General features: G+C 34.7%; 1 protein-coding gene across 1 annotated transcript in view; it reads left to right on the top strand.

Annotated features, from left to right (window-relative positions):
- The window catches only part of Tmprss15 (transmembrane serine protease 15), a 120536-nt gene that overhangs the window by 83871 nt on the left and 9518 nt on the right, over nucleotides 1–27147 (top strand). The window contains exons 19-22 of the mRNA XM_005324323.4: nucleotides 8521–8616; nucleotides 13188–13237; nucleotides 13402–13576; nucleotides 26545–26726. Of these exons, the coding sequence (XP_005324380.2) occupies nucleotides 8521–8616; nucleotides 13188–13237; nucleotides 13402–13576; nucleotides 26545–26726 (503 nt within the window). The remainder of the gene's footprint in view (nucleotides 1–8520; nucleotides 8617–13187; nucleotides 13238–13401; nucleotides 13577–26544; nucleotides 26727–27147) is intronic.

Genomic DNA, 27147 nt, shown 5'->3' with positions numbered 1-27147 from the left:
TCTCACTTCAAGTGGAACACTGGGTAAGTGGCATTGATTGCAGTTTCTGCCTTTAACATTGACTTTAGTTCAACAGTGAAGTCAGAGAGGGGAGACCCTAGGAAGTGCTTTGCTTCTGCTGCTCAAGTTGTCTGTAATGCTAAGGAGCTCTGTGTTGCCCACTTTGTAAAGATTAAGCTAAGGAGATTGGTAACTTGACCTCTCTCCAGATGGCTGCATTAGAATGTTCTGGATGGTTGAACTTTCATTGCCCAAGAGCCTTGTGTCTCAATTCACCAACTTCCTAAACATCATCAGTTAATTATATATACAGTGGCTCTTTTCAATGTGGCTTGTGAATCAGAGCTAAACTGCTTCTTAGACCACGTTTGGGATTAAGATTAGTCACTTCTTTGCAAAGGTCAAACTTACTTTGAAAAAGAGTGTTTTCAATAAATTTAAATGAAATATGTTAAATGGTAGGGCATAATGCTAAATCCTACATTCATATGATAGAATGTAGAAGAAAGAATATATCTTCACTACATTTCAACAGTACATAAAATAAATATATTATTCTTATTACTCCTGGATTAGAACTAGTATTAGCAATGAAATTGTGTCATGTTCGTGAATGAATAAGACATGATTTTTGTTGTAAATGCTTATGTGCAGGTGGGGGGGGAGCGCGGGTAGAAACATAAATAGAGAATCACAAGGTAATGTGATAAACACAATGTGATATAAGACAACCTAACTCACTTTGGTCGTATTAGGGAAGTCTTTCCAGAAAATGACCTGACCTCAATGGATGAAAGTCAGTTCCGTACAACCGTGTACTATTTATTTATGTTTCTCTTTTCCCCAGTCAGAGTCTACTTTCTAGTTCACTGACCTTATTTCCTGTGGAAAATACCTTCCAGCTGGAGACAGGGACAAAGAGCTAGGTTTGTCAGCATAAGAAACAAGTGGTGTTTTCTACTGTCTTAGACACAGTATTTTTGATGAAGGCCAGGCACTCGCTTTCTTCTGAAATGAGTCAGGTAATTTCTGCAAAGACTTTAATCTTTGACCCTGTGCTTGCTCATTAAATAATCTCCATAGTGCTCTAATAATTGAAAATAAGTTGTAGCCTTAATGAGAATTTGTCTAGACTGGTGCATGGTAACTGAAAGAAAACTTAGTGAGTTTAAATGATGTGTGTTTGGTACAGTGGAAAGTAATTTAGGAGTCAACTTATTAAAAAGGCACTGCAGTCTCTCAAGATTATTTATGCAGATAGGTTTTGAAATGCAATTCCCCACAGATTCTAGTAAATCACATGAGGCAGATTTCATCAGCCTTTACTTTTTTATATTAAACATTTTAATTCCCTTCCATTTATAGCATGCATAAGTAAAAAGTACTTTATATAACGTTTTTATGTCCTTTATCAGAATATGAAAGGAAACATTTTATACTGAGGCAAGAATAAATGATAGTAATTTTTTTTGCAATGGTATTTTCTAGGAAAGAACACTACCCTGTTGCTGAACCAATTAATGAATGATGCAGTTGACTTGCCTTGCTTAGCTTTTAAAACTAGAATAAGCCATCAGTTCTGTAAAACTTCAGAATCTAGAAAATACTCATGGATTAAAAAGAGTGAATTACTTGTATCCTAATAATTCTATAAGGACGTGATGTGATATTTTTGAATCCCACAATAGTCCTGTGCAAGATAGCTTCATGTGACATATCATAAAGGTCCATTAGATTCTCAACCCTGACTAAGAAATGGACCAATTTCAGTGTTCTTTCATTGTAGACATGTTTGTGAAATATCGGAGGAAAGGATGAAATGGTTCTTTTTAAAAAGAAAATAATTAGAGTTCTTTTTAAACATCATAATAAATTTGTTTCCATAATTTAGCACTGGGTCCTGGAAAAATAAAAGTAAAACTGCTATTCTATGCTACTTAAGAAATCAGTGGGCAAATAGCCCTCCTGTTCCTGCCTATGATTTTTGTCAGTGTCTCCTGAGTTTTCCACTAGGCCTTAACATATGACAACTCAGAACACAAAACAAGGGCAAAAAATGGAAAATATTAGAAAAATCGCAACTATTCTCTTTGATATTAAACAACTCATTTTGGCTTTGTTGCTTATTTTATATGGGAACAGATAATTGAATTTATTTTTACTTTTAATTCATAACTTCAGCACCAGAAACACTTTATATTTTTTACCAAGGTACTTTGGTGCGGTGGGGTGGGAGAAGCTGTGAGCAAGTTCTGTGGTGGAACAGAACATATGTATTTACTGGATTTAAGTGACTAATAAAAAGCCCCTCATTTCTGTAAATAACAAATTATAACTCTGATTTACTTTCCTATCTTAAAATTAGAAATGTACCAATTAAAATTAACTAAGGAACAAATAGTAGTAAACTACAGTAAGTTTTACAACTCTCTAAGATAATCTTTGATAGGTTTTTTTATCTAACAAGACTAGTAAAAGCACACTGGTTCCGTAATTATATCTGCCATGGCCAAGATAATGATAGCAAGTATACCCTGACTTGTAATCCAAATGATACATCAGCTCCTGGATGTAGCACCTAGTTATAAATTAGAATTCTCTGATTTGGTTTGCAGACACTGGTATACGAGGTGATCAAAATCAGTGGTTCTCACCAGCAACATTGAATCTGCTTGGAATCAGTTATTCAGATTATGGAACCCCATTTCACACCTAGAGTACAGTACAAAAAACATGATTTAATAAACCCTTCTGATGCATGCCAAATTTGAGAACCATTACCTATGGTAGGAATTCTTAACCTTCCCTTTGTGTCATGGACACTTTTATAAGTCTGGAGAAACTCTCCAACCTCTTCAGTGATTCATATATTTAATTGTATAAAGCAAAACACACCTAGTCACAAAAGAAATTAATTGCATTGAAAAATAATTATCAAAATATTAAAATATGATATGGTAACATACATTTTAATGAAAGTATTAAATAAGATACACTGGTTGTTTGAATAAATAATATCAAAGATAAACATAAATTATACATAATTTACATATATATTTATAGATATACATATATACACACACACACATATATTGAATAACTGCAATATGATAGAAAGATATCTTAAGTTCGTTTTGGTGACAATATCATAGGTGCTGCCAATAACATTGTGATTAGGCACCGTGTACTAGAAGAAAAAAATCTAAATTTCAGTTATAAATTTGTAAAAATAAAGATGTAACTATTTATTACCCAATTACAAACTTCCATAATGTTATCATGAACTACCAGGGGTCCTATAGGAACCAGGCTAAGAGGATAAGGACCTTGGTTTCAGTGAGACCCAGGGCTCTTACTTTCTTTTTTTTTTAATTGATACACACTGTTCACACCTATATTTTAAGTTTGGAAATGCAGATTTTGCAAGCAGCAATACAAAAGTGTTAATGAAGAATGCATAATCTATGAAAATATCCCTTCTACCAGTACATTTCTAAATGCAAGACTGACTACCATATTTGTTACTTCTGGGAGGCTAGAAGTCTCTCGCTTTCTAAGAAACCCAGGTGACTCTAACACAGTAGTTTTCTCTTATCTAAGGAATCATGATCTTTGTGCACTTGGTTTGATATAAAACGTACTACATTGTAGTTTGATTTCATCTGAATAAAACAAAGCAACACAATACAAACCTCAAAAAACTCTTTTTATACTGCCACTAGATCTAAGAACCCTATTGAGAATAATAGTGGACTTAATTCAGGGGGTCCCTTAGCTTGTAAACTCTGACATTAACTTTAATTTTCTGGAAATGTTACTCCCACCCTCATAATAGATCAAGAGAAATGGAGAGTTTAGGAAGATCCATATAAGAAAGATTTCGTTAAAGAGTAAAACTGTCCATAGCTAGATTTTTACCAAAGCCTATATTGCTGTTATATATTTTTTGGGAAAACTCATTCTTGATTTCACCAACTAAATATATAAGAAAATATACTACTTTGACTTAGGAGTTTCTTTTCTATGAAAGTTGCTTATTTGTACTAATACAATTCAGGGAAAATTCTCTTTGTCTTGAATTTCTATTTGAGATTACACTTTTTAATGGGTATGTTGACACCTCAAACAGATTGATGCAGCCAGGGAATTACTGAGAATATAAATGATACATACAAAAAAAAGAGAAAGAAAAGCTTTTATGTTTTGGTATAATTATGAATTATATACCATTAATTTTCTGCAACATTTAGTCTGCTACATTGACACAAGGAGAGAGTTTGTTTTTGCCTAAGGACAACTCCACTGAGCATTTCCTATAAGCCTGTTCTAAGGGAGAAAGAGTTTTCTACATTATAAAACAGAAACAGGTAAGAGGAAAAAACTTCAGTCTTGTGAAATTTATAACAAAACCTTCTTTATTCATCCTACTTCTCTTCTAAAAAGTACTTTTAAGGCACCACCTATTATTAATGCTGTATGTTTTCTGAGACAAAGGATAGTTTTAAATAAAATTGATGAAATCCAAAGGAAAACAGCTCTTTCCTCTCTTGTCTTTAATTTTCTTTTACTTCCTTATTTTTTCTTTCTTCTTTACATCTTTATTGGTCACCTTCTCTTCTCCATCATTTCCTCCCATGTCCTTTTCTTCATACCCACTTCCTTTAAAAAATACACAGATATCCATGATGACAGCATATGCAGTACAATTAACAGAGTAATACATGAAATTAAAGCCCAAAGAAATAAGGATACAAATCTAGGAAACATAACAAGATTATTACAATGGTACCATTCATGTCTGAGATTCCTGGAAACCCACTCATTAAGGAAAACATTGACATCACATTGCCACATCTAGTGAGGCCAAATTTGAAGTTCTGGTGAGGGGCAATGGTGATTAGAAAAATAAAAACTCACACAGGCTGATTTTGAAGACAAATAGCTGAGATAAGGTGGAGTGCTGCTCTCTGATGGAGCTATCTTTATTTACATATGTTTTATTATCAGGTTAAAGACTATGCAAGCATAATTCTTTGTACTCAGAAAGTTACAGAACTGGAAACATCTATGCAGCTTTTCAGCAGTTGCAATCCACAGTTGCAATGTTCAATGTTAGGAGCTTTGTGTAGCACTCAAAAAGGTCCATTGTTTAAAGTTGCTGTTGAGCGGGCAGGTTCAGGGGTAGCAGAGCTGGTGAAACACTGTATTGTCTAGCATGAAAATTCCTCTATCCCCGGGAGCTATGTGCCTGAGATCAAGGTTGAAGCTGATAAGACTCTTCTTCAGAGCCTCCTCATGTGGGGCATTACCAAAGAAGCTAGACATCCTATGCCTTTGCAGAGACACATTCTTAGGTACCAGGCACGCCATAGCCATGTAGATTATCAGAGACCCCCAATCTCAGTCATTACTCTCCCATATTCTGCCACAGCTCTCCATGTCACATAGCTTTCATGATGAGATAAGAAATGGTACTAATTCCACCCAGTCTGGTGGCATATGCCTGTAATACCAGTTGCTGTACAGTCTGTGGCAGGAGGCCCGCAAGTTCAGAGCCAGCCTCAGAAACTTAGTGAGGCACTAAGTTACTTCTTATTGAGACTGTGTATCAAAAAAAAAATTAATAAGGGCTGTGGATGTGATTTAGTGGTTAAGCGCTATTGGGTTCATTCTCTGGTATACGCACACACACACACACACACACACACACACACACACAAAGCTACTAATTCTAAGGGGAATGCAGATTTCACCTAATGGTAAATGCTAAAGGAATTTCACACATATGTGTTTGTAAAGTAATAATCCACTAAGAAAATATAGGTACTGAGAAAACATCTGAGCAAATGTGGGTGTGTGTGCCACATGACCCTGCTCAAAAAATAAACAATAGCAACTTCAAGCTCCAGTAGCAGCTAAGAAATCATGTTCAAGTAGATGATGGTGCCCAAAGTGTCCAAGATGTTGTCCACAGAGAACCTGTCTCCCTGACAATCTTGTAGAAGTATCACTTCTCTCAGCCATATTTTTCATAGACGGTAAGAGGAATTTGTTTTCTTCCTAGTACCATTACATCTGAAAGCAAATAAAGAGAAGCTACCAAACTAACCCATCTATTTTTATCTTACTCATAATGCAGTAGATTTCACAAAAGAGAAAAGGGATTATATTAAGTAAATTTTGCATTGATGTGATTCTATGTAAATGTCACAACTTTAAGTGTCAAGGTCAGAAATTTTTAAATTAATTAAACTTAACTGTATCTAAAAGCTGTCATAGGCTAGGTGAGTGCTAAATATATTGCTTTAAATGTAGTAAATGAGTAAGCAATTGTAATCATAACTTGTACAGTACAGATGTGGTGTTTACCTAAATGTTTGCATGCCATGACTGTCCTAATGGAGTGATTTGCCATCAAATCCCTTCCACCCACTATTCCCCTCCTTGCCTATAGAATGCTCTGCCTTCCTTTCTGTCCTTCCAAATCCATCCTCTTCTTTCCCTCCAATCTGAAAAGAAAGGACCATCTTCCTCTGAAAGCCTTTCTAGGCTAATCCCACCTGGCTCTATTCATTACTTAAGCTTTTGGGGATATGAAATGAGCTTCAGTGCCTGGCTGCAGTATTTGCAGCTTGCCTTATTATTCTTTTTAGCTTTAGTGTGTCCAAAGGCTTAAAACATCCTTACCTAAGCTCCTGCTTCAGGGAAGAATTCTTATCACAGCAAAGACAGTCTTAGGAGCAAGAAAAAAGAAGAAACCTAAGCAGAGCCTGAGAAAAGAGGCAGAAGATTTAATACCATGCAAGTAGCCTTGGGATATTCCTTTTGCTCTCCCTAGAATTCATCTATGAATGTATTTTTATACTCCACCCATGGCCTCAAAAATGATAATGGTTGCATGTGTATGCTCCCTTTCTCACATAAAATAAAGTTTTTCTGAAGTCCGAACAGCCCTTTGAGGGTACATAACCTATAAAAATGGTAATAAATGTTTAGAAATAGGAGGCACTAGTATGTCAACAAGGTAATGCTATACGGTGTTTCTATGTGACATTAAATTTCTATTGATTTCAGAGATCAGTGTAAATAGGTAATGGAGTTATCTAATCTGCAGATCTGGAATTTGGGAAATTTTAAAAGCTCACACTCTAGTTGTAGTTTTCACAGTGTGTCTCTATAAAAATTTCAAGGAAAGAAAACAGAGGCAGGAGGAGCCTCAAGTGCATTTTTCAGATACAGAATTTAATATAACATATTAATCTCTGTCTGGTCTTTCATAGTTCTGAGACATTTGTCTTTGAACATAGGATTTTAAATCTCATTTATAAAAGCTCAAAAAGCCAAATTCTAGCATACTAGATAGTGGCTCCATCGTCCCCACTCTCTCTTCAGCAGAGGAGAGATACCAAACATTCTTCATTTATTAAAGGTATGGGAAGTAAAAGGAATAACCCTCTACCCAGTTCTTTGTTAAAAATATAATAGTGTTGAGTGCTCCTTGGAAATTCCTGTACACAAAGAGCAAAGCATCAGTGATGGTTGCAGTCTTAAGTAACACTGGGCCTTCTCGTAGAGAGGCAAGGGCAAGTTCATCATGCCACTTCAAGAGAGAGGAATTGTACCATCGCCCTGCTGGCCAGTGGAAGAGAGCAGAATCAGGATGTTTCCAGCTTAACAGCATATTTGCATGTAAAAATTAAACCTGGAATAAAAGAAAAAAGATTAGAAATTGAAAGCTTAAGTATACAGTTGAACTTTCAGAAAAGATTGGGGATATATAAGAGAAATCATTAATTAAATATCACAGTGGAGAGCAGGGGCTTAACAGGCTTTCTGGGGAAAGAGAACCTAGGGGACTGGATGTCTTTTGTCTCATGGAGGGAGGTGCCTCCACCTAGCACTGGCTCATCCATTGATATTTGAAGATTCAGGCTACATACTCCCTGTTTTATAGTAACAGTGGCTTCTGGTTTTAAATTAAGGCTTGTTAGCCTTTGAATTGAACAAAATGTCAAGAACAAAGCAACATTATGAAAGATAGGAAAACTGAAGATCTTATTTTTCTATGTTGTCCTTAGGCAACATGCATTTTTTAAAAGAGATGAATTGTGCTCAGTAAGGAAAAAAAGCTTAAATGATACTGCAATAGTTCTGTGAAATAGTCAAATCAACCATCAGAAAAACTGCTGAACAACATAAGAAACCCTAGTAAAAATAAGATATCTAAGGTATATATACAATGATTTCAACTTTGTAAAATAATATGAGAATATAAACACACACTAGAAGTATTAAGTAAAAATTAAAATTATATTTCCTGTTATTATGGCCATTCTTCTCTTGATCTATGCTATTTTTGTAGGTAGCAAAACATTCAAAGTTTTGTATCACAATGGTTTCCTCTTCTACAGAATCCAATAATTTTTCTCAGTCTTCACAATATAAAGAACTAAAATTGTAGCTTATGTTTTTTGCTTGTGTTTTTCTTTTATTTATATATATATATATTTTTTTCCATAGGAATGGAAATTCATCAATGCCAATATTCTCTACTGGAGATGGACCATTTGTAAAACTAAGTGCAGCACCAAATGGAAGCTTAATACTGACACCCAGGTGGGTCTTAAATTTGGTCTTGCACATGAACTGGAAAGAAGATCAATTTTTGAAGACAGTCAAATTTTAATGCTTTCATAGCCTGGGCATGTAATCCACAACAGTGATCTCAAGCAGTATCTATTTATACTTTTTATAACACTGATTCTCTCATATATATATGGTAAGAGAGCTAAATGAGATATTGACTACACAGTCATTGTGTACACAAATAGGGGTTTGATAAGGTCTAATAACATACACTTGCTTCTTCATTCTAATTCTTAGATTTGTAAACAATTAAATCCTACAGGCAGAAATTGTGAGATCTAGGATATAGGTTTAGTGTGACTCAGACTAAAGAAAACAACACAAATTACAAAAATTAGCTACCATTAAAATAAGATAAATGGGGGAAGGCATCATAGTATATTTTTTTTCTCTTACTTAGCAAATAGAAGATGAGTATTAAATGACATCTAAACCTCTAGTTGGGCCTATGCAGTCTCTTCTCTTTTTAAAAGTAAGGCTCATTTTTAAAGCCTCTCCAAAGGTATTAAAAAGCAACAACTTTCCTGTATTCAAGAATTTGTCTTAGCTTAGATGTTATCATTTCTTCTGTTCTGCCTTAATGCTCTTGCTGGTATATTTTGTTCAACTATTCTTAATGTTAGAAAATAATGTTATGTAATTATTGGGCTATTCAAGAAAGGTAACACTTCTGTGATCTCAACGTATAAACCAAATTGAAAAAGGAGTATTTTTAATGCTAATAAAAGGACCTTTGAGTTGAATGTTTTGTATTGGTATTTGTAGGACCTTGACTGTTATTATGAGTCTCATTGAGGATGCAGTAAACCATCTGCAAGTGACAAAGCAGCCTTCCAGATTCCTTTCTCTAAGACATGCCGGAATTTATATTACCATTATAGATCTTGAAGCAGTTTTTATATTGAGAATTTCATCTATTCATGTCATAGACACTTCACTTAATAAGAAAAAGCAAAGGATAAAGAATTTAAAAACCATTCAAGTTAATCATATGCATATTTCAGACCAGTGCTAGGTTATTCCATACTTATCAACAAAATGCCAATATCAGCTTACATTGACGTCATTACTTTAAGTATGTTCGTGATATTCAAAAGAGACACCATTTATAGACATTCTTTAAACTCATCAAAACAAATAAGCCAGTTAGTTAAATGTCCTTAATCCCTTCCTATTAATTAGCTACATTATGCTGTCTTGGCAAACATTCAAAAATATTCATTTATCCATTTGATTAGTTATTTTGTGCATTTATTTATTTATTTATTGCAGAGACAATTATGTTTATTGGCCTATGAAAACTGGTGCTTTTGAAAATACCCTTGCACTAGTGGTTACAATAAAAATAAGTGAAGGGGAAGGATGTCAGAGAAAATTAGTCTCTACTCTCAAAATCTGCTAGCCTGTACACTCATTTTTTTCTTGTTATGAGGCATGCACAAGACTTAAACTACCATTTGCCACCACTAGGAAAAGGCTACCTAAAATATACTCAGCAATCTGAATAGTGACCTACTTCTGTTATGGTAAGAGATATCAATGGATATGTGATGATATGTACTGATCAATATTATGCTCAAAACATAGTATTAGACACAGAATGCAAAATGCTTATCAAATATTTTGCTGAATGTCTATCATGTGACAATCACTGTGATACAAATATTCTACAAGTTACCTCCAATCCCTGTAAAAGCTTTATGACTTAAATAATATTGCTCCCCTATAAGGATGAGGATAGGAAAGCTGGTGTTGAGCCACGAAATGTTCACAGAGCTAATAGGCAATGTGAAGATTCTAATCCAAGTGGACTTGACTACAAAGCATTCTACTTCTCTACTCTAACACACTATCTTCAAAATTTTCCAAGTCTCACTTTAAGTAGTATTTTGCAAGAGAAAAAATAAAGAAAAAATGCAAAAAATTTAAATGAAAGCCATGATTTTTCAATAAGAAAAAGGGAAATATTAGCCATAAAAGCAAATAGAAATTAGTTCTTTATAGTCAAGAGGGTAGATTAAAACCCATCATTTCATATCACAGTATTACCCCACTGGGTCAAGGAAAAGAGGCAGGATCATGACATTGCTATTCTTGCACTAGAGAGAGCTAACCTAGCTTGACTCCAAGACAATGGCCAGAACAGTAATTATAATTCTTTCCAACTTTGTAAATTCACCTTGATAAAGTAGGATTAGCTGCTCATTCTGCCTAGAGAATATGCAATGTTCTCTACCCTGAGATAATGCATGCATGCGTGTGATTTTGTAACAACAGTTTGATTATCCAAAATACTTGGAGAAGGAGGTGCTAAGTGCAGTTGAATTTTATGGCTAATTACTAAGTTAACCAGAAACTTTTCTGTGCTTGATAAAAAGAAATTAAGCATTGCTTAATCTTTCTAAGACAATTCAACACGTCTTAGAAAAACTAATCATTTTGAATATGGATTTTTATTGGTAAGTGCTATAGATGTAGAAGGAGTTTTTTATTTAAGTTTTTTAGGATAGACACAATAACTTTATGTATTTTATTTACTTTTATGCGGTGTAGAGGATCGAGCCCAGTGCCTCACATGTGCAAGGCAAGCTCTCTACCTCAAAGCTACAACCCCAGTGCCTAGAAAGAGTTTTGGTGAGACTTGAGATATATACTAGGAAGCATTTTAGAAGTAATTTCTTTTTCCAACTCAAGTGGATCCCTGAACAGGAATTCGTTTATACTCACCATGGATACATAATTATATATCTATAGTGAGAAATGCATACTCACATTATTGGTTATTAATAAAATTTACATCTATTTATTTATATTTCTATAAAAATTATTCTCTATCATAGACGATATGTCAATCAGGCAATGGAGAGTTTTGTAATTTCAAGTAAATTTTATTATGCATGTTCGAGAAACACTAAATTAATTTGAGCATATAGCATTGCTTTGCATTTTGTTTCATTTTATTTATCTCCAAAGTTTAAACACCTAAAAATATGAACAGATTCAGTTAAGTATATATGTGTGTATGTGAGCATGTGTCTATTAATGTGACCGATATCTAAGGAAGCTGTATTAGGTTCATGTATTACAATTTATTGTGTTATACTGATCTCTAGTGGTTGTACTGTATAACACATTGCAAAACAATTTTCATTTAAAATTCAAAATAGGAGTCTTGGCTTTGAGTAAAAATTGGTATCCACATTTTTAAATGAGTTTCTTCAATAATTTATGCATACACTTTACTTAGTATTTACTATTTACATGCCTGCCTTCCTGGAAAGCAGTTCCTATGACTCATTCATCATTCAACTCCCTGAACCAAGCACACAGCCTCACACCTTGTCTGGCCCTGAATAGTTGTGGGATTGTCCATACTAGGGCATACTCTGCAAAGTAGTCTCTCCAGATCCACAGTTTTGCTTTCTGTGATTTCAATTGACCATAATTACTCACAGTCTAAAAATATTAAATAGAACATTCCAAAAATGCACAGTTCTTAAGTTTTAAATTAGCTTTCAATATGAGTAGCATAATGAAATCTCAAGTTGTCCTACTCAGTTTGGCACAGAAAGTGAATCATCCCTTTGTCCAACATATACACACTGTCTAAATTACCCACCCATTAGTCACTTAGCAGCTATTTTCCTTATCAGATTGACTTACAGTATTTCAGTGCTCATATTCAAGTTACTCTCATTCTATTTAATAATGGCCCCTAAACACAATGCAATGATACTGGCTATTATACTGAAGGGAAGCCATAAAGTGTTACCTTTAAGTAAATAGTTGAAGTTTCTCAACTTAGTATGAAAAAAAGTCATAAGGGAGATTTCTAAGACCTCTGATCTGTAATAAGAATGAATTTTCTATACATGAAATTATGAAGAAAGAAAAAGAAATTTGTGCTAGTTTGACTGTCACACCTCAAGCTGCAAAAACACATATTATGTAATTATTGGGCTATTCAAGAAAGTTAGCATTTCTGTGAGCTATAACTCCTGGGTTTTAGTTATAGTGAAAAAGACATTAAAGATAAGATTTGGTACTACCTGTGATTTTAAGCATTTACTGGGGATCTTGGAATCTATTCCCCATGAATAAGATTGGAGGGACCACTATATTAAAGAAGATGAAATCCAAAGTTGATTCAAACAAAATAGGAGTATTTATCATTGATTGAGTATTCATTATGTATAAGGCATAATAATAACTCATTGCAAATATTTTTTTAATCATCATAAGTCTAATACAGGAAGTACTACTACTCCCACTTTAAGGTTAGGAAATTGAGGCTCAATGATATTAAGTAACTGACCCAAAGTCACTCGAAGAGTAAATGGTAGTTAGGATATCAATTTATGTGTACTTGGCATTAAACTGGGGCGTTTTCTGATGTTCATTTGTGCCTACTTGCATTTCATGTAAGATATGTAGAATAAAAAGCTCATTTAAATAAGAAAACAGTAAGATAACCTACATTATGTTTTACTGTAAAACGTTAAGTGCACAATTTTTGAAATATAATTATTCTTCTGTTACAGTCAACAGTGCTTGCAGGATTCCCTGATTCTGTTACAATGTAACCATAAATGTAAGTCAATATGTTGTCACCTTCCCCTTCAAGCCTTCAATTTAAAATTCTGAATAGAGCTTTAGGTCACCTGAAGCTATTATGTCCCTGTTAAATTTTCATGGTCAAAAGAAATACCCTCCCCCAAAATAAAATATATGTTCTTTCTTCAATTATTTTAACAGCGTGTGGGAAAAAACTGGTGGCTCAAAAAGTGAGTCCAAAGATTGTTGGAGGAAGTGATTCCAAAGAAGGGGCCTGGCCCTGGATGGTTGCTCTGTATTATCAAGGCCGTATGGTCTGTGGTGCATCTCTTGTCAGTAATGACTGGCTTGTGTCTGCTGCACACTGCGTATATGCGTGAGTATAGTATCACATGTCCCTTCCCGAATAGGCTCACCACAATCTTGCAAAACCACAGCCACATTTCCTACAGCCTTGCAAAACCACACTGCTCTGACAATGTTTCTATAGTTCCTGACATTGCAAACTTTTCAGATATTTCCCATTGAAATCATGTATAATAGAGAAAGTTCAATTAAAATTATCCATTAAGTATTTATATCAAGTATTATATTTCCTACATATATTAAAATTGAAATTTTTACCTAGCCACAAGATACGCATTTTTAAGAATGTGGAGTTAGTATTTAATGTATAAACTGTGTATATTACTTTTCAATTAGGCCAGTACTTATTGTTAGCAAATTGTGAATATCAAAAAGCATCCATAGGAGTCTTCCAATTCATTTTTAAGCATTTTGTTGTAAATGTTTACTTAGTTCTGAGTTTACATACATTTAATGTCATGTGTAACTAAAATTTAAAATAATGACTCTATTTTTGTTTTTGTAACAAAATAAGGCAAAATGAATGCTGAATCCTAAGGCTTATTTTCACTCTCTAAAAGCAGTGCCTCAGGAGGAAGTAGATGGAATAGGGAGGGACAAGGGAAGAAGGAGAAAATAAGCGATCCTGTGCCCAAGCACATGTTAATTCTCTGCTTCCATATGAGATAAGGAATTTGTTTAGATAGTTACACTCCAACAGTTCTGAATTACTTCAGGGGGAAAAAAAAAAAGATACCTTTCTCCTAGGACTTGATTTCCTGCCTCTAACTGAGTAAGCAGGGCCTTCAGCCAGTAACCTTATCTGTGAGGATTGGGATACATCTCTGTAGCCAGCATCCAGAATCTCTGTGTGACCTATGTAGGTGCAGGAAGAGGCAGCTGCAGTTAATCACTGAAAAGACTTAAACTCTTCCAACCAACACAGACAAGGAAAGTTACTGAGTAAATAAAGACAAATTGTCAGGTGCAGAGAGTTATGAGAGTTTTAGGGGAGATAAGAAGAGGCAAGGAGAATAAGAATTAAAAGAGCGAGTCTCTGCCTAAATTCTCATGGTAACAGAATGATAATAAACTCAAAAGCATAATCTTAGGAATCTGGAGAGAAAGAATCCTTGGCTAGATCTCAGGTGGGCCACCCAGCTGACCTTCAGAGAAGCCATGCAAGGTTATATTCCACTAACACTCTGATACCAGGCACCGGGTACTATTCTAAGTGCCTAAATTGAAGTCTCTGTCTGTATCTGCAGTGCCTTGTCATGACTTTGCAGGCTTCTTGTAGTTAAATTTTATTTATATTTTATATTTGTTCAATCATACTATAAAAAAGTATCTACAGCAAGTAAATTTTCCCTACCCTGCTGTTATGATTCAGTTATGAGGTATCCCCTGAATAGCTCCTGTGCTCAACAATTCAGACAAATCTTGAGGTGAAATTATTGGATTATGAGACCCTCTTCAATGAATTAATACAATTCATAGGTTAATAATTTGATTGAGTGGTAACTGTAGGCAGATGAGGTATGGCAGAAGAAAGTTCATCACTGGGGTCAAGGCCTAGACTATATCTATTCGTGTGTTTATGGCCTTTGTCTATTTCTCTCTCTCTCTCTCTCTCTCTCTCTCTCTCTCTCTCTCTCTCTCTCTCTCTCTCTCTCTCTCTCTCTCTCTCTCTCTCCACTTGCCTGCCTGCCATTAGCTCATGAGCTGGGAAGCTTTGTTTGGCTACATACTTCTACCATGATGCATAGGCTAATCTTGGGCACAGAACAATGGAGTTGGCTGACTACGGTCTGGACATCTAAAACTACAAGCCCAAAATAAGCTTTTCCCCCTTTAAACTGTTTTTGACGAGTATTTTGACCAAAGTGATACAAAGCTAACACTCCTACTAAATATAGCTTCAATATTTACTTATACATATACTCTGCACTGGACAATCCCAGATGGGTAACATCTATATCATTAGTTTGTTGTAAATATGAGACATTTTTAGCTAAACATTTAATCTTTTCTATTGCACATAGGTAGGTCTTTGCAGGTTAGTAACCTTGCTATATTAACCTGGGATTTGGTAATTCCTCTGTTTGATATTCTTTTAGAACATATTCTTTCTAAATGTCAGGGTTACAGTATGGTTAGTGACATCTTTCAACTATCTAACTTAATCTTTCAACTATCTAACTTATGGATGTTTTTTAAAGGTCAGTGATACCACTATCATATCTTTTCAAACCTCAGATATGTATATGTGTGTGTGTATGTGTGTATGAAATATAAAGCAGTTTCTTCTTAATGTAAACACAATTTCAATCATATAGAACATAAAATGTCTTTTCACATAGTTTCAGTTTGAACATGTGAACAAAGGCAAATGTGCTAGAATTATGAATTCAACTTTGCATTTGACGATACTTAGCCACCAGTAGAATTCATTTTTTTACCCAATTGCCAAGATTTTGTTTTGCTTTGATTTTTTGCCTTCTACTTCATTTCTCTAGAAAATCAAGAAAATTTCTGATATTATTTTAGATTTTGTCATTAAAACATATTTGTACCAGAATTCCAATACTGCCCATTATTTGACTTCTTTAAACTCCTAATTGGTGCTGTGAAAAGTTTAATTTCCTAATATTAAGAATAACTCCCATCAAGCAGTTCACAGAACACACATTAAACAAGTGGCTTTTCTTCAATGCATACCTGTTCTGGGGTTTGACTTGCAGGTAGTCAAATGGCTTAATTGAGCAGTCCTTCTCCTATCCTGTCTTTTTGTCAACATTTCCATTTGCACCCCTCAGGCTTTATTCTCCCTGGATGATCTTAAATATCCTTTTGCCCATTCTGTTCCTCTATCAAAGATATTTGTCTCCCTTTACAATCTTAAAAGGAAAAAGTGTGGGCCAACGTTACTAGGACCTAAAGTGCAACCAGAGGAGATGATTTTGATCCCATATATGACTCCATGAGGATTATAAATAATCAGCTTAGTATCTCTGCACCTCACCTTCTTCATTTGTAGGGTGACCATAAGAATATATATCCCATGATGTGCTTGTCAGGATGCAATTAAAATGCTACAATACTTTTGCATACCATGAATCATATAAATATGCAATAATGATTTTATTTTATTGCACTTCTTATATAAGAAAGTACAGCAAAAGAAGAGTCCAAGTCTTGCAGAACATTCAACAGATTTATTTTCCAAATTTTTGTGTTGATCCAATTTCACACAGGCACACTAATTGCAAGAATAGTATAGGGAACTCTTTTAGACATTTACCCAGATTCATCATTGCTTACATTTCATTCTGCATGCTTTATTATTCTTTCTCTCCAAATCAAAAACATTTTATTTTTCTGAACTATTTAGTAGTATCTAGTTTTTGTGCTTCTATATTGTGAAACACTTCAGTGTTTTATTACTGAAAACAAAGATATTTCCCTACATAATCATAACTAATAATAGAATTTAATGTTGATGCAATTTAATCATTTAATTCTCTCAGGTATGCTCTTTATATTTGTGTTTATTATGTAAGAATCAATCCAGGGTAAGTGCACTGCATTTGGTTGCTACACATTTTGTATCTTTATTTGGAAATAATCCTTCCACCTTCCTTTTTACCTTTAATGTATTTGAACACAAGCCACATATTTTGTAGAAAGTCCCTCTATTTTGGAAAAACTTTCATGCTTGCTCCACGATCAGTTTTGGTATATCCTCAGTCTCTGAGAACTTTGCTTTCTGGTAAAATAAGAGTTTCAGGTTGATCTTATACTCTCATTGCCCTACCCCTCAAGTCAGCTTTTCTATAAGAGACTCCAGTTCCCTTTAACTAATTTTAGTCCTATCTACATTGTAGTAAATAAGGTCTTGTGTGCTCATCGCTGCTGCTGGTATATGTCTTTTTAAATCTCTTAATAGACATAGTTGCATAGTTATAAATGTGAACTCAAAATAACAAACCTAATTGAAATAAAATACCACAGGGTATATTCTAATCTTGTCTCTTCTGCATTAGTTATTTTTGTCTTCAACAATGAAAAACATTGTTTCTACTATCTATAAACTATTTGCATATATGCTTGTGTTCAAGCTCAAAACACAAAAAGTCTTGCTACCTCACACTGCATGTAAAACAAACTTATTAGAGTTTGATATTGGCTTTCCATTCTTTTTTCCCACTACATATAACAAAATGCACAATCTGAAGTGTACAATTTGAAGCATTTTAAAAATTTATGAACCTGTGAAACTAGCAGTCTCATAAAGATATAAAACAGTTTCATCACCCATCCTGGGCTTGGATTGCTTCCTTTCTAGTATATTCATTAGTCCAATGGTATTTGTTGAGCACTTGTCCTGTGCTAAATATCATCCTTCATGCCCCTTCTCAATTAATCTCCATCTTGTTTCTAGAAGCTACCACTATTGAGTCATTTGGGTGGGTAGTCATATATAGATTTAGAGTCTGGACCACAGTCCTTGAATAGACATATATAAAATTAACCAAAAGAACTTTTGCTGATCTTCCATTATTTAATTTAGCTCTTCAGAGCAGACACATGGGTTATTTCATTCCTTATTAAAACAATTTCTTGGAACAGGTGTTAACATTCCTGAAATGGATGATTTCATATAGGAGGTATTTAGGGTATGGTGAGAAAGACATATACTGTTTACATTTTATTTGTTACTAAATTTATAAAACTGTATAGCTAATAAAACTTTGAAAGTAAACATTTCCAACAGTGAATAACTGATTACAAAGTAACATGTCTTAGTGAATACTACAGTCACTAAGGTTTTCAAGTCTGATATTCTTTAATTCTTAGTGAACACTAAAATAATAGTTTAAAACAGATTATTTTGAATGCCTCATACATCTTAAAAAGAACACAGACATACACAAAGAAAATACTTGAAAAACTATTTGCTACTTCTATCTACTCTAAAATATAAACATCATGGGTTTAATTTCATTTTTCTGTCTACTTACTTACTCTTAAATCTTTAAGGAGGTAAGCTAATAATGATTATCTCTTCCAGGTTGCAGGAATACTAAAATACCATTTGAAGATTATAGTAATTTTTGCAGATCAAAAAGAAAAACAGCTGGGGATGTAACTTAGTGGTACAGCATTTATCCAGCAAGACCCTAGGTTTAATCCCAGCACCAGGAAAAAAAGGGGGAGTGATTTTCTTAAGGTTAAGTTATGTTTTATTTTAGTTAGAGTGGAAGTCTTGATACCTTTTGTACTGTATTTAAAATTTGAGCCACTAGTCATCTTTTATAGAAGTTAAAATTATCTTACTATTTCATTAGGACTTTTAAATTTATGACCTTCTCTTTACCAATGTCAAACCTGTGTCTTCTACTTCAAATTATGTATTATTTAAATATACCTTGATCCATATTTTATAATCCACTTTTAATACTATTATTTTAGCACTATTTTAAGCAAGTATCTTATATTTTTTACTCCACCCAGAAATTTTGTTTTTAAGAAATTTTAGTATCCGATCTCTGAAGCCATCTATCTCTACTTTGTGAACTAAGTCAACATCTTAAAACACATTACAGAACTCTTTTTTTTTTTCCTTCTTATTTTGTAAGCACTCATGCTAATGTAACCTGATGTCTTAATCAACCTTTTTGCTTCTGTGACTAAAAGACCAAAGACAGACCAATTGGAAGAGGAAAAGTATTTGGGGACTCATGGTTTCAAAGGTCTCAATCCAGGATAGCAGGCTCCATTCTTTGGGGCCTAAAGTAAGAAAGAACAACATGGTGGAAGAGTGAGGCAGAGAAAAGCCGCTGGAAACCTGACATCAGGAAGCAGAGAGAGAAAAAAAAAAACTGTCCTGAACACAACAAAATATAAACCCTAAAGGTGCATTTCCAATGACCACCTCCTCCTGCTTGACCCTACCCACTGTCAGTTACCAGTGAGTTAATCCCATCATAGATAATTCACTGATTGGGTTAAGGCTCTCTTAACCCAAGCAATTCACCTCTAATCCTTCTTGCATTTTCTCACTTAGAATCTTTTGGGGGACACCACATGTCTTAACCCATAACATTATGCCCCAGCTCCCCAAAACCTCATGCCCATCTCAGAACGCATGATACATTTAGTCCATTTTTCAGGAGTCCCCATAGTCTCAACAGTTCCAAGATTGCCGAGAAGTCCAAGTACAATGTCTCCTCTGAAACTAAGGGCACATTCTCAGCATGAACTCCTATAAAAGTCAAAAGCAAGTTACATGCATCCTATATAAAGGCACATAAGTAAATATTTCCATGTGAAGCAATAGGGGCATAGAAAGAAGGGATGGGACCAAAGCAAGACCAAAATCCAGCTGGACAAACATGTTCCCTAGCTCCATGTCTGGCATCTGGAGCACTTGGCATCCTGGCGTTCTTTGCAAAGGACTTGTATAACTCTGTCCCCATGGCCTTGCTGGTTCAGACCACATCTTCTCTCTCTTGGCTGGTCTATGCTCAATTCCTGCAGCTTTCCTAGGCAAACATTGCACGTTACTGGCATTTCTTCATCTCAGGAGTCTCCATTCCAGCATCAGCTTCCTTCACACATCATGTATGGTCCTCTCAGGGGCTGTCCACAGGAACTGTGATTCTACTGCACTTTGCCTGGCCTCTCAGGCCTTCCTTTGAAATCTCAGTGGAAGCCTCTATGTCCCTCTAACTCCAGTATCTTGCATTCCTGCAGAACCAGAACCTGGTGGTTGCCACCAAGCTCTAGGCCATCTGACCACAGTAGCCACATCTCCAGGACCCCTGGTGGAATAGCTGCTAGGTGCCTAGGTGACTGAACACACTGAAAAAAACTTCCTAGGCACCACTGGGCAAGCAGAGTGCCCCACTGTCTCTTCTCAAGGGAATGGTTACTTTTACACCCTTGAGCCTCAGATGGGTGTGGTCTTGCCAATTTCTGAGACGCCTTGGAGTGATCTTTCCTATTGACACTGGACAAAGTCTTAAGTGCTTCTTTAAAGGCTGTGATATCTTTAAAAAATGCAACTTCCTTGGCCCCAGTTTTTCGGAGCAGAATGATCCACTAAGGCAGATCTGCTATATGCTAAGGCAGAAAGCCATTCAATATAATATTTTAGGGAGTGATATGTATAATAAAGAAATATAAAATAGTATAAACTGAAAGAGTAAAGTGGCCTTTTTGGATCCGGTGATTACAGGAAATTTCACTGAACCAATAGATGTTGAAGAACAAAATGAAGGAGAAGTTCCACAAATTTCTGTAGAGGTAACAAAGTACTAGTGCTCTTGGGTAAGAGGATTTAGGCCGATTCCAAAACACCTTGAGAAGCCCTGCTGCTGTGGCCAGGAAGTGACTGGCTGTAACAGGAACAAGATTGAAGGTGCAGAGAAGGCCCTGAAAAGGACTCAGTAGGCCCTGGTAAATGGACTGAGAGACCAGTTAGAAAACTAAATAATAACTTTATTTAATCAAGCTTCTGTGTGGAGATGATACTACTGGGAGGTGTCATGACAAAATTATAGAAACCAGTTAGAGAAAATAGTGTCCTAGGATCACCAGTAAGGGTGCTGGACATGTGGCTAGATGTCATTTATAAGTTCTTATGTCAGATTCATCTGAATTTACTAATAAACAGAGATAAGAAGTAAGGAGTAGAGAAGAATTACTCGTGTAAATATGTGTTATGGTGTAGACATGTGTCCCCCAAAAGCTCAGGTGCAAGACAATGCAAGAAAGTTCAAAGGTAAAATGATCAGATTATTACAGTTATAAACTAATCCATGCATTACTCCACTTGCATGGATTAACTGGGGGTAACTATAGGCAGGTAGGGTATGACTGGAGGAGGTAGGTCACTGGAGTCTTGGCTTTAGAATATGTATCTTGTCCCTGGTGAGCAGATCTCTCTCTGCTTCGTGATTGCCATGTGCTGAGCTGCTTTCCTCCACACCCTTTTTATCATGATGGTCTACCTCACCTTGGCCCAAGCAATGGAGTTCACCATCCATGAACTAAGACCTCTGAAGCAAAAACCTCTGGGCACCATATGAATTTTTCCTCCTCTAAAATTGTTCTTGTCAGGTCTTTTGTTCACAGCAACAACAACGAAAAATTTGATTGAAACAGTAAGCAGCAGGGTGAGTTTGATATACTTGCAATGAATGAAATGAGGAAAATTGGAAGAAATAGAATTAACAAGGAAATAAGTGTTCTCATTTTATACATGTAAGTTGGACATTTCTACTAATACGGATTAATTAGTATGCTAACCTAAATTTCAGAAATGCAGTAATTGCGATAAAAGTTTGTAAGTTTCAAGTATATTTCAGGTAAAGTGATGGTAGCACTGAATAAGATCATGTATGGACTGAATATAGATGGAGAATAGAAGACAAAGGTGAAATCCAGGAGTATTCTAATATAGAGAGTTTGAAAACAGAAAGGCAACTGGGGGAAAAAGTGGAGAAAACAATAAGGAATGAAACAAAAGGAAAATTACAAGTGCGTGGAGAGTCTTGGAAGTCAAATGAAGACGGAATTCAAAGACGGTTCCTTAAGTTTCTGTGAATAACACAAAGTCAAAAACTGCTGAGGTTTATATACCTTACTCCCAGTTATCTGTACTTACCACTCCTGGTGCCTTAAATAATTACATGTGTACCTACATCTTAAGAACAGAATGCTACTTAATAAATGAAATAAAAACACATATAATAAAACTATTTTCCTTATTTGGGAAAGAATTAAAAATTGAACATATCCAATTTTCCCACCCCCATTTCACTCACAACTACCTTTTGAACATGCATTCCAGATCCATGTCCTTTCATAAACAGCTTACTTTGTTAACTAGGATAATTATGCTGATGATCAGATTGATGAATGTGGCTGGTGTAATCCCATTTACTCTTTATTCTTTCAGATTTCCTCTAAAGCTTTCTTGTTCTCTGGCACCAAACCTATATTTTGGAAACATCCTAATTTTTATTTGTCTTATAAATTAGAATTTGGCTATCTTCCGAGAATTTTTATTATCTTTTGCAAAAGATGATAAAAATAGAGAACAAAAACACTCCTCTGGGAGTACACATTAGTGCTGGCTGTGGACAAACTTGCTGAGGTGCTGTTTTGCACCATTTTTAGTACACACACACACACAAAAAAAAATTCAATTTACATTTATGAACCCCTATTGATTTTTTTTCTCTTTTAACATATTGTGTTTCTCTAGCACAGTTATTTTACTATATTTACTTTCTAAAATATTGACTCTCAGGGCAATAAAGTTATTTACACAGTAACACATAGCAGCATAGTTCGGAGATAGCATTGGTTCACCCATCCGGTGCACCACTTGTGTGCTAGGAAATGTGCTAGTTTTGAGGTTCCAGAAGTCAGGAGGGCATTCCTGTCTATTCCCTCCCAACCTACTCTTCCTGACATTGGGATAAACATTTGTTTACAGTAAAAATGGAGGTGGAATATGGTGGAACCAGCCATCGTTCTTGTCCAATGCTGCCTTGTATCTCCCATTGTTAACCTCTGTGGGTTGAGGTTTGTCTGTCCAGTAGGATCATCTCTTTTCCCCATGCCCTTCTATCTTCTATCCTGTAGCTCCTCCTCTCTTAATTAGACTGTAAATTATTTGAGACCAGAACGATTTTAAAACATACTAATTCTCTTCTTTTCACCTGAATAAGAATTGATATCTCTAATGGGTTTCTTCTCTCATCCTTCAGCTTTGGGTTAATGAAAAAGCTAAGAAGGTTTTTGCATGGTACAGTATCCCAATGATTAAAAAGCACCAATTCTTGAAACCCACTTAGACCCTCCAGATTAGTCTCTGAAGATGAAAACTAGGAATCTAAATTTTGGAAAATTTCTCAAGTGATTTATAAAAGTTTGAAAGCACTGGCTGTCACATCTGGTTTCTCCAGTCACTCTCCACTGAGGAAAAGCTCTGGAATTACCACAGGATGGAGTGTTAGCAGTGCTGGTTGTGCTGGTCATGGACTTGTTGTGGGAAAGTTAAGTTCATAGGCACAGAAGGGTTTCTGAGCAGGACTTGAGAGATAAATGTAAATAACATGTATTGAAGGGATTTTTTTTTTCCTAACCATGGAACTACTTACAGGTGCTGAAAGAAATAACATGAAAAAGGAGGCTATTTTCCATGCAGCACAATAACAATTTTATAAATGATGAAGAATATGTCAGATTAATCTTGTCATAAATTGCATTTAATTAGACACTAGCTTGAAGCATGTATATTTAACCTTCACAGCTCATGGTTCATATATCAGTTTTCTACTCAAGACTTCAAAATAATGAGAGGAAATAGTAATTACTAAAATCTACATTACTTACACTCTCATCAGTAACACATTTATTTGTTCTCAAATATAGTTCTTACAAAAGAGATATGAATTTAGGAGTTCAGCTATGCTTTTTCTAAATTGCTTTAATTTAATACTAATTTAAACCTGTAACAAATTAACTCAATATGCTTTTATGCATATATATTATATTCTGAAGATATAATATATAGAAAACACTTGAGAAAATATCTTATAATTTAATGATAATATATACTCTGTTAACTTCAAAAAAATATATATGTGTTTCATATACTCTAAGCAAATATTGTGATGTTTTAAATGTTAGATTGTTGATACAATAAATATTATTTATAGAGATAATTTATGTGCATACACTATAAATATAAAATATTAATTCCATATGTAAGTTATGTAAATAATTATAATATAAAATATATAAGAAATATAATGAAGTATAAAGGAAGAAATTTATGATGTAGTAATTTTAAGATTAATTTATTATAAATACTGGGTGTATATATAAATTAAATATTGAGGAAAAAGATACAATTCTTAAAATTGCATAATTATCAGCTTCCTCTCAGTGTTAACAGATAGGCAAATCAGGAGAAAGCTTTGCAGTTTAACTTGAGGAAATCTAGTTTAGATATGATAGATAGAGGAGAAATTTCAGAAACAAGACAAGAGGAAAGAGATTTCTCTCTAGTCTAGGTAGGCCAAAGTACACAGGGGAGTACCAGTGTTCAGTGACAATAGAATGTATTCAGCATGTCAGAAATTATGTGTGCCAAGCATGAATCCTCTAGCTTTAAGAAGAAAAACAGAAAGGCTTCTTGACAAGCAGACAGGGCCTTCTTCTTCCCTATAGCACTAGAAGATGTTCCTAGCTCAGCATCTGGGCCACTTCAGGAGCTGCCTGCAACTACTGGGAGCAGAAGTACCTCCCCTGCTTGAGCATGTAATCCAATGGCAGAGCATGCCTCTCCTTCCTGCTTGCCAAACCTTCAATCCTACCTGCCAGTTTCTAGTTCCTCCTGCAGAACCCATGGCTGTACTAGGTGTTTGCTGGTGCATGCACAGGCTCTAAAGTCTAACCTAGTTCACATCCACCCACTACTCCTTAAATCACCAGTTTTAATACAGTGTGCTATCAGTAGGTGTTCTTTGGAAGCTTTAGTTATCTATTGCTTTTAGTGATAACTGTTACTTGACCAACCATGATAATTTGGGGAATAAAATAAAAACTTTTAGACATGTAAATGGAATCTCTTTTAGTATTTTGATCTTCTTAATGAATAGGTAGATGAAAAAGTAGATGGATAGATGTAAAATAGTTTTATTGCCCTTTTTGTATTTGCAGATGATTTGAATTTTAACCATCTAAATATCACACTAAACTAGGCATTTGAAATTGCTAAGAATTGAATCGATTTCTCTATCTATAATTTCAGTCATTGGATTTTGACATCGTTGTGAACATAGCTTAATTGGCTTTAATTCCATCTATTCACTGGAAATTTCTTGGCATAAAGATATTGCAAACCAATAGCATATTTAGGAGTCCTTAAACACTTTCAGATTATAATTTACTATCTAATTTCATCTGTCCTATAACACAATTATTATCCTTTACCAATACATTATTGAAAGCCAACCTTGTATGTGGAAATTATTTGAGTAAGTATCATTATAAGTTTTACTGCTTACCTTAACTCTATGTAAATTCAGTGACTCCCTAAATTGGAGAATGTCTCTGAACTTCCTTCTATTACTACATCAGCTGCTGTGGTTTCTGAAGGATCCCATGGTAGAATTCAATCCAATTCAGAGGCCCTCAAATGTGGTTATATATTACTCTAAATGTGGAGGTTTTATTTTTAAATTATTTTAAAAATTGCCTGCTGGTCCATACCATACTCATTAAATTAGAAGAGACAAGGGGGAAACCACTGTTTACATCATTTAAAGGCATTCCAGGTGATTCTAATGTACATCCAGATTGGAGAATCACAATCTATAACTAAAGATCAAGAGATAATTTGAGAGAAGTGACACAGAGATTAGTCCTATTTAAGGTTTTTTCTGTGATCTTATCAAAATATAAAAATTTAACCCTTTTTACAATCTAACAATTTGATCTCAAAGAAACCTGGAGTATTCAAGGGGGAGTAGAAGGGAGGGAGAAAAGAGAAAGATGTGTCCAGGGTGCTAAAGTAGGAGAAATGAGTTTGGGTGTGCTATTGCACAGTAGGGTGACTATGGATAACAGTTATGTATTATATATTTCACAAGAACTAGAATAAAGGATTGTGAATGTTTTCACCACAAAGAAATAATAAATGTTGGAGGAGATAATGATATATATATCCTGATGTGAATATTATTTAATGTATGCATGTATTGAAATATCACATGGTACCCCACACATATGTCCAATTTTATGTGAATTAAGAATGATAGAAACAAATATGAAATATTGTAAAGAAAAATTCTACAGAGAAATACAGGAATATTGCAGAATGGAAATTCATAATTCCTACTGTTTGCAGTTAGATAGTTTTTCAGAGTAACTGCTTTGAAAGGCAAAACTTATACTTATTTTTTACAACTTTAGGCGAAATATGGACCAATCCAAATGGACAGCATTCCTAGGCCTGAACATGAGATCAAATTTGACTTCTCCTCATATAGTATCTCGCTTGATAGATCAAATTGTCATAAACCCTCATTACAATAAACGGGAAAAGGACAGTGATATTGCCATGATGCATCTTGAAGTTAAAGTTAATTATACAGGTAAAAGGAATCACTTTTATTTATTTATTTTATCTTCTCAAATCAACCCAAAATACGATTTGAAATATCATCAGTATCAACATATTAGTAGCCTATAAAAATTGGAAAATCTGAAACAAAGTCATTATAACTTAAGTTGAATTGAGAAATAGAGAAAAAATATTAAATTTCCTTTGTCAAGGTGTTTAAATTCAACCTTCTATAAAGGATCAGTAGAATGAAACTCTTAAAGATTTCTATATCAGTAAACTCAAAGGAACAGCACTGAGAAATAGTTCATAATATTACTCATGCCTTCTCTGTTTCTTCTGTAATTGACAGGTGGGTTCATCTATCAAAAGGAAAGACTAAGATGTAAACTTTAAAAAAAAAAGGATGTGTTCTCAGAGTAAAGAATTGCATTATCCATGTAATGAAGATT

This window comes from Ictidomys tridecemlineatus, chromosome 3 (assembly GCF_052094955.1).
Source record: "Ictidomys tridecemlineatus isolate mIctTri1 chromosome 3, mIctTri1.hap1, whole genome shotgun sequence".
In the NCBI taxonomy this organism is placed as follows: Eukaryota; Metazoa; Chordata; class Mammalia; order Rodentia; family Sciuridae; genus Ictidomys; species Ictidomys tridecemlineatus.
This window is presented reverse-complemented; position numbering and strand designations above follow the sequence as displayed.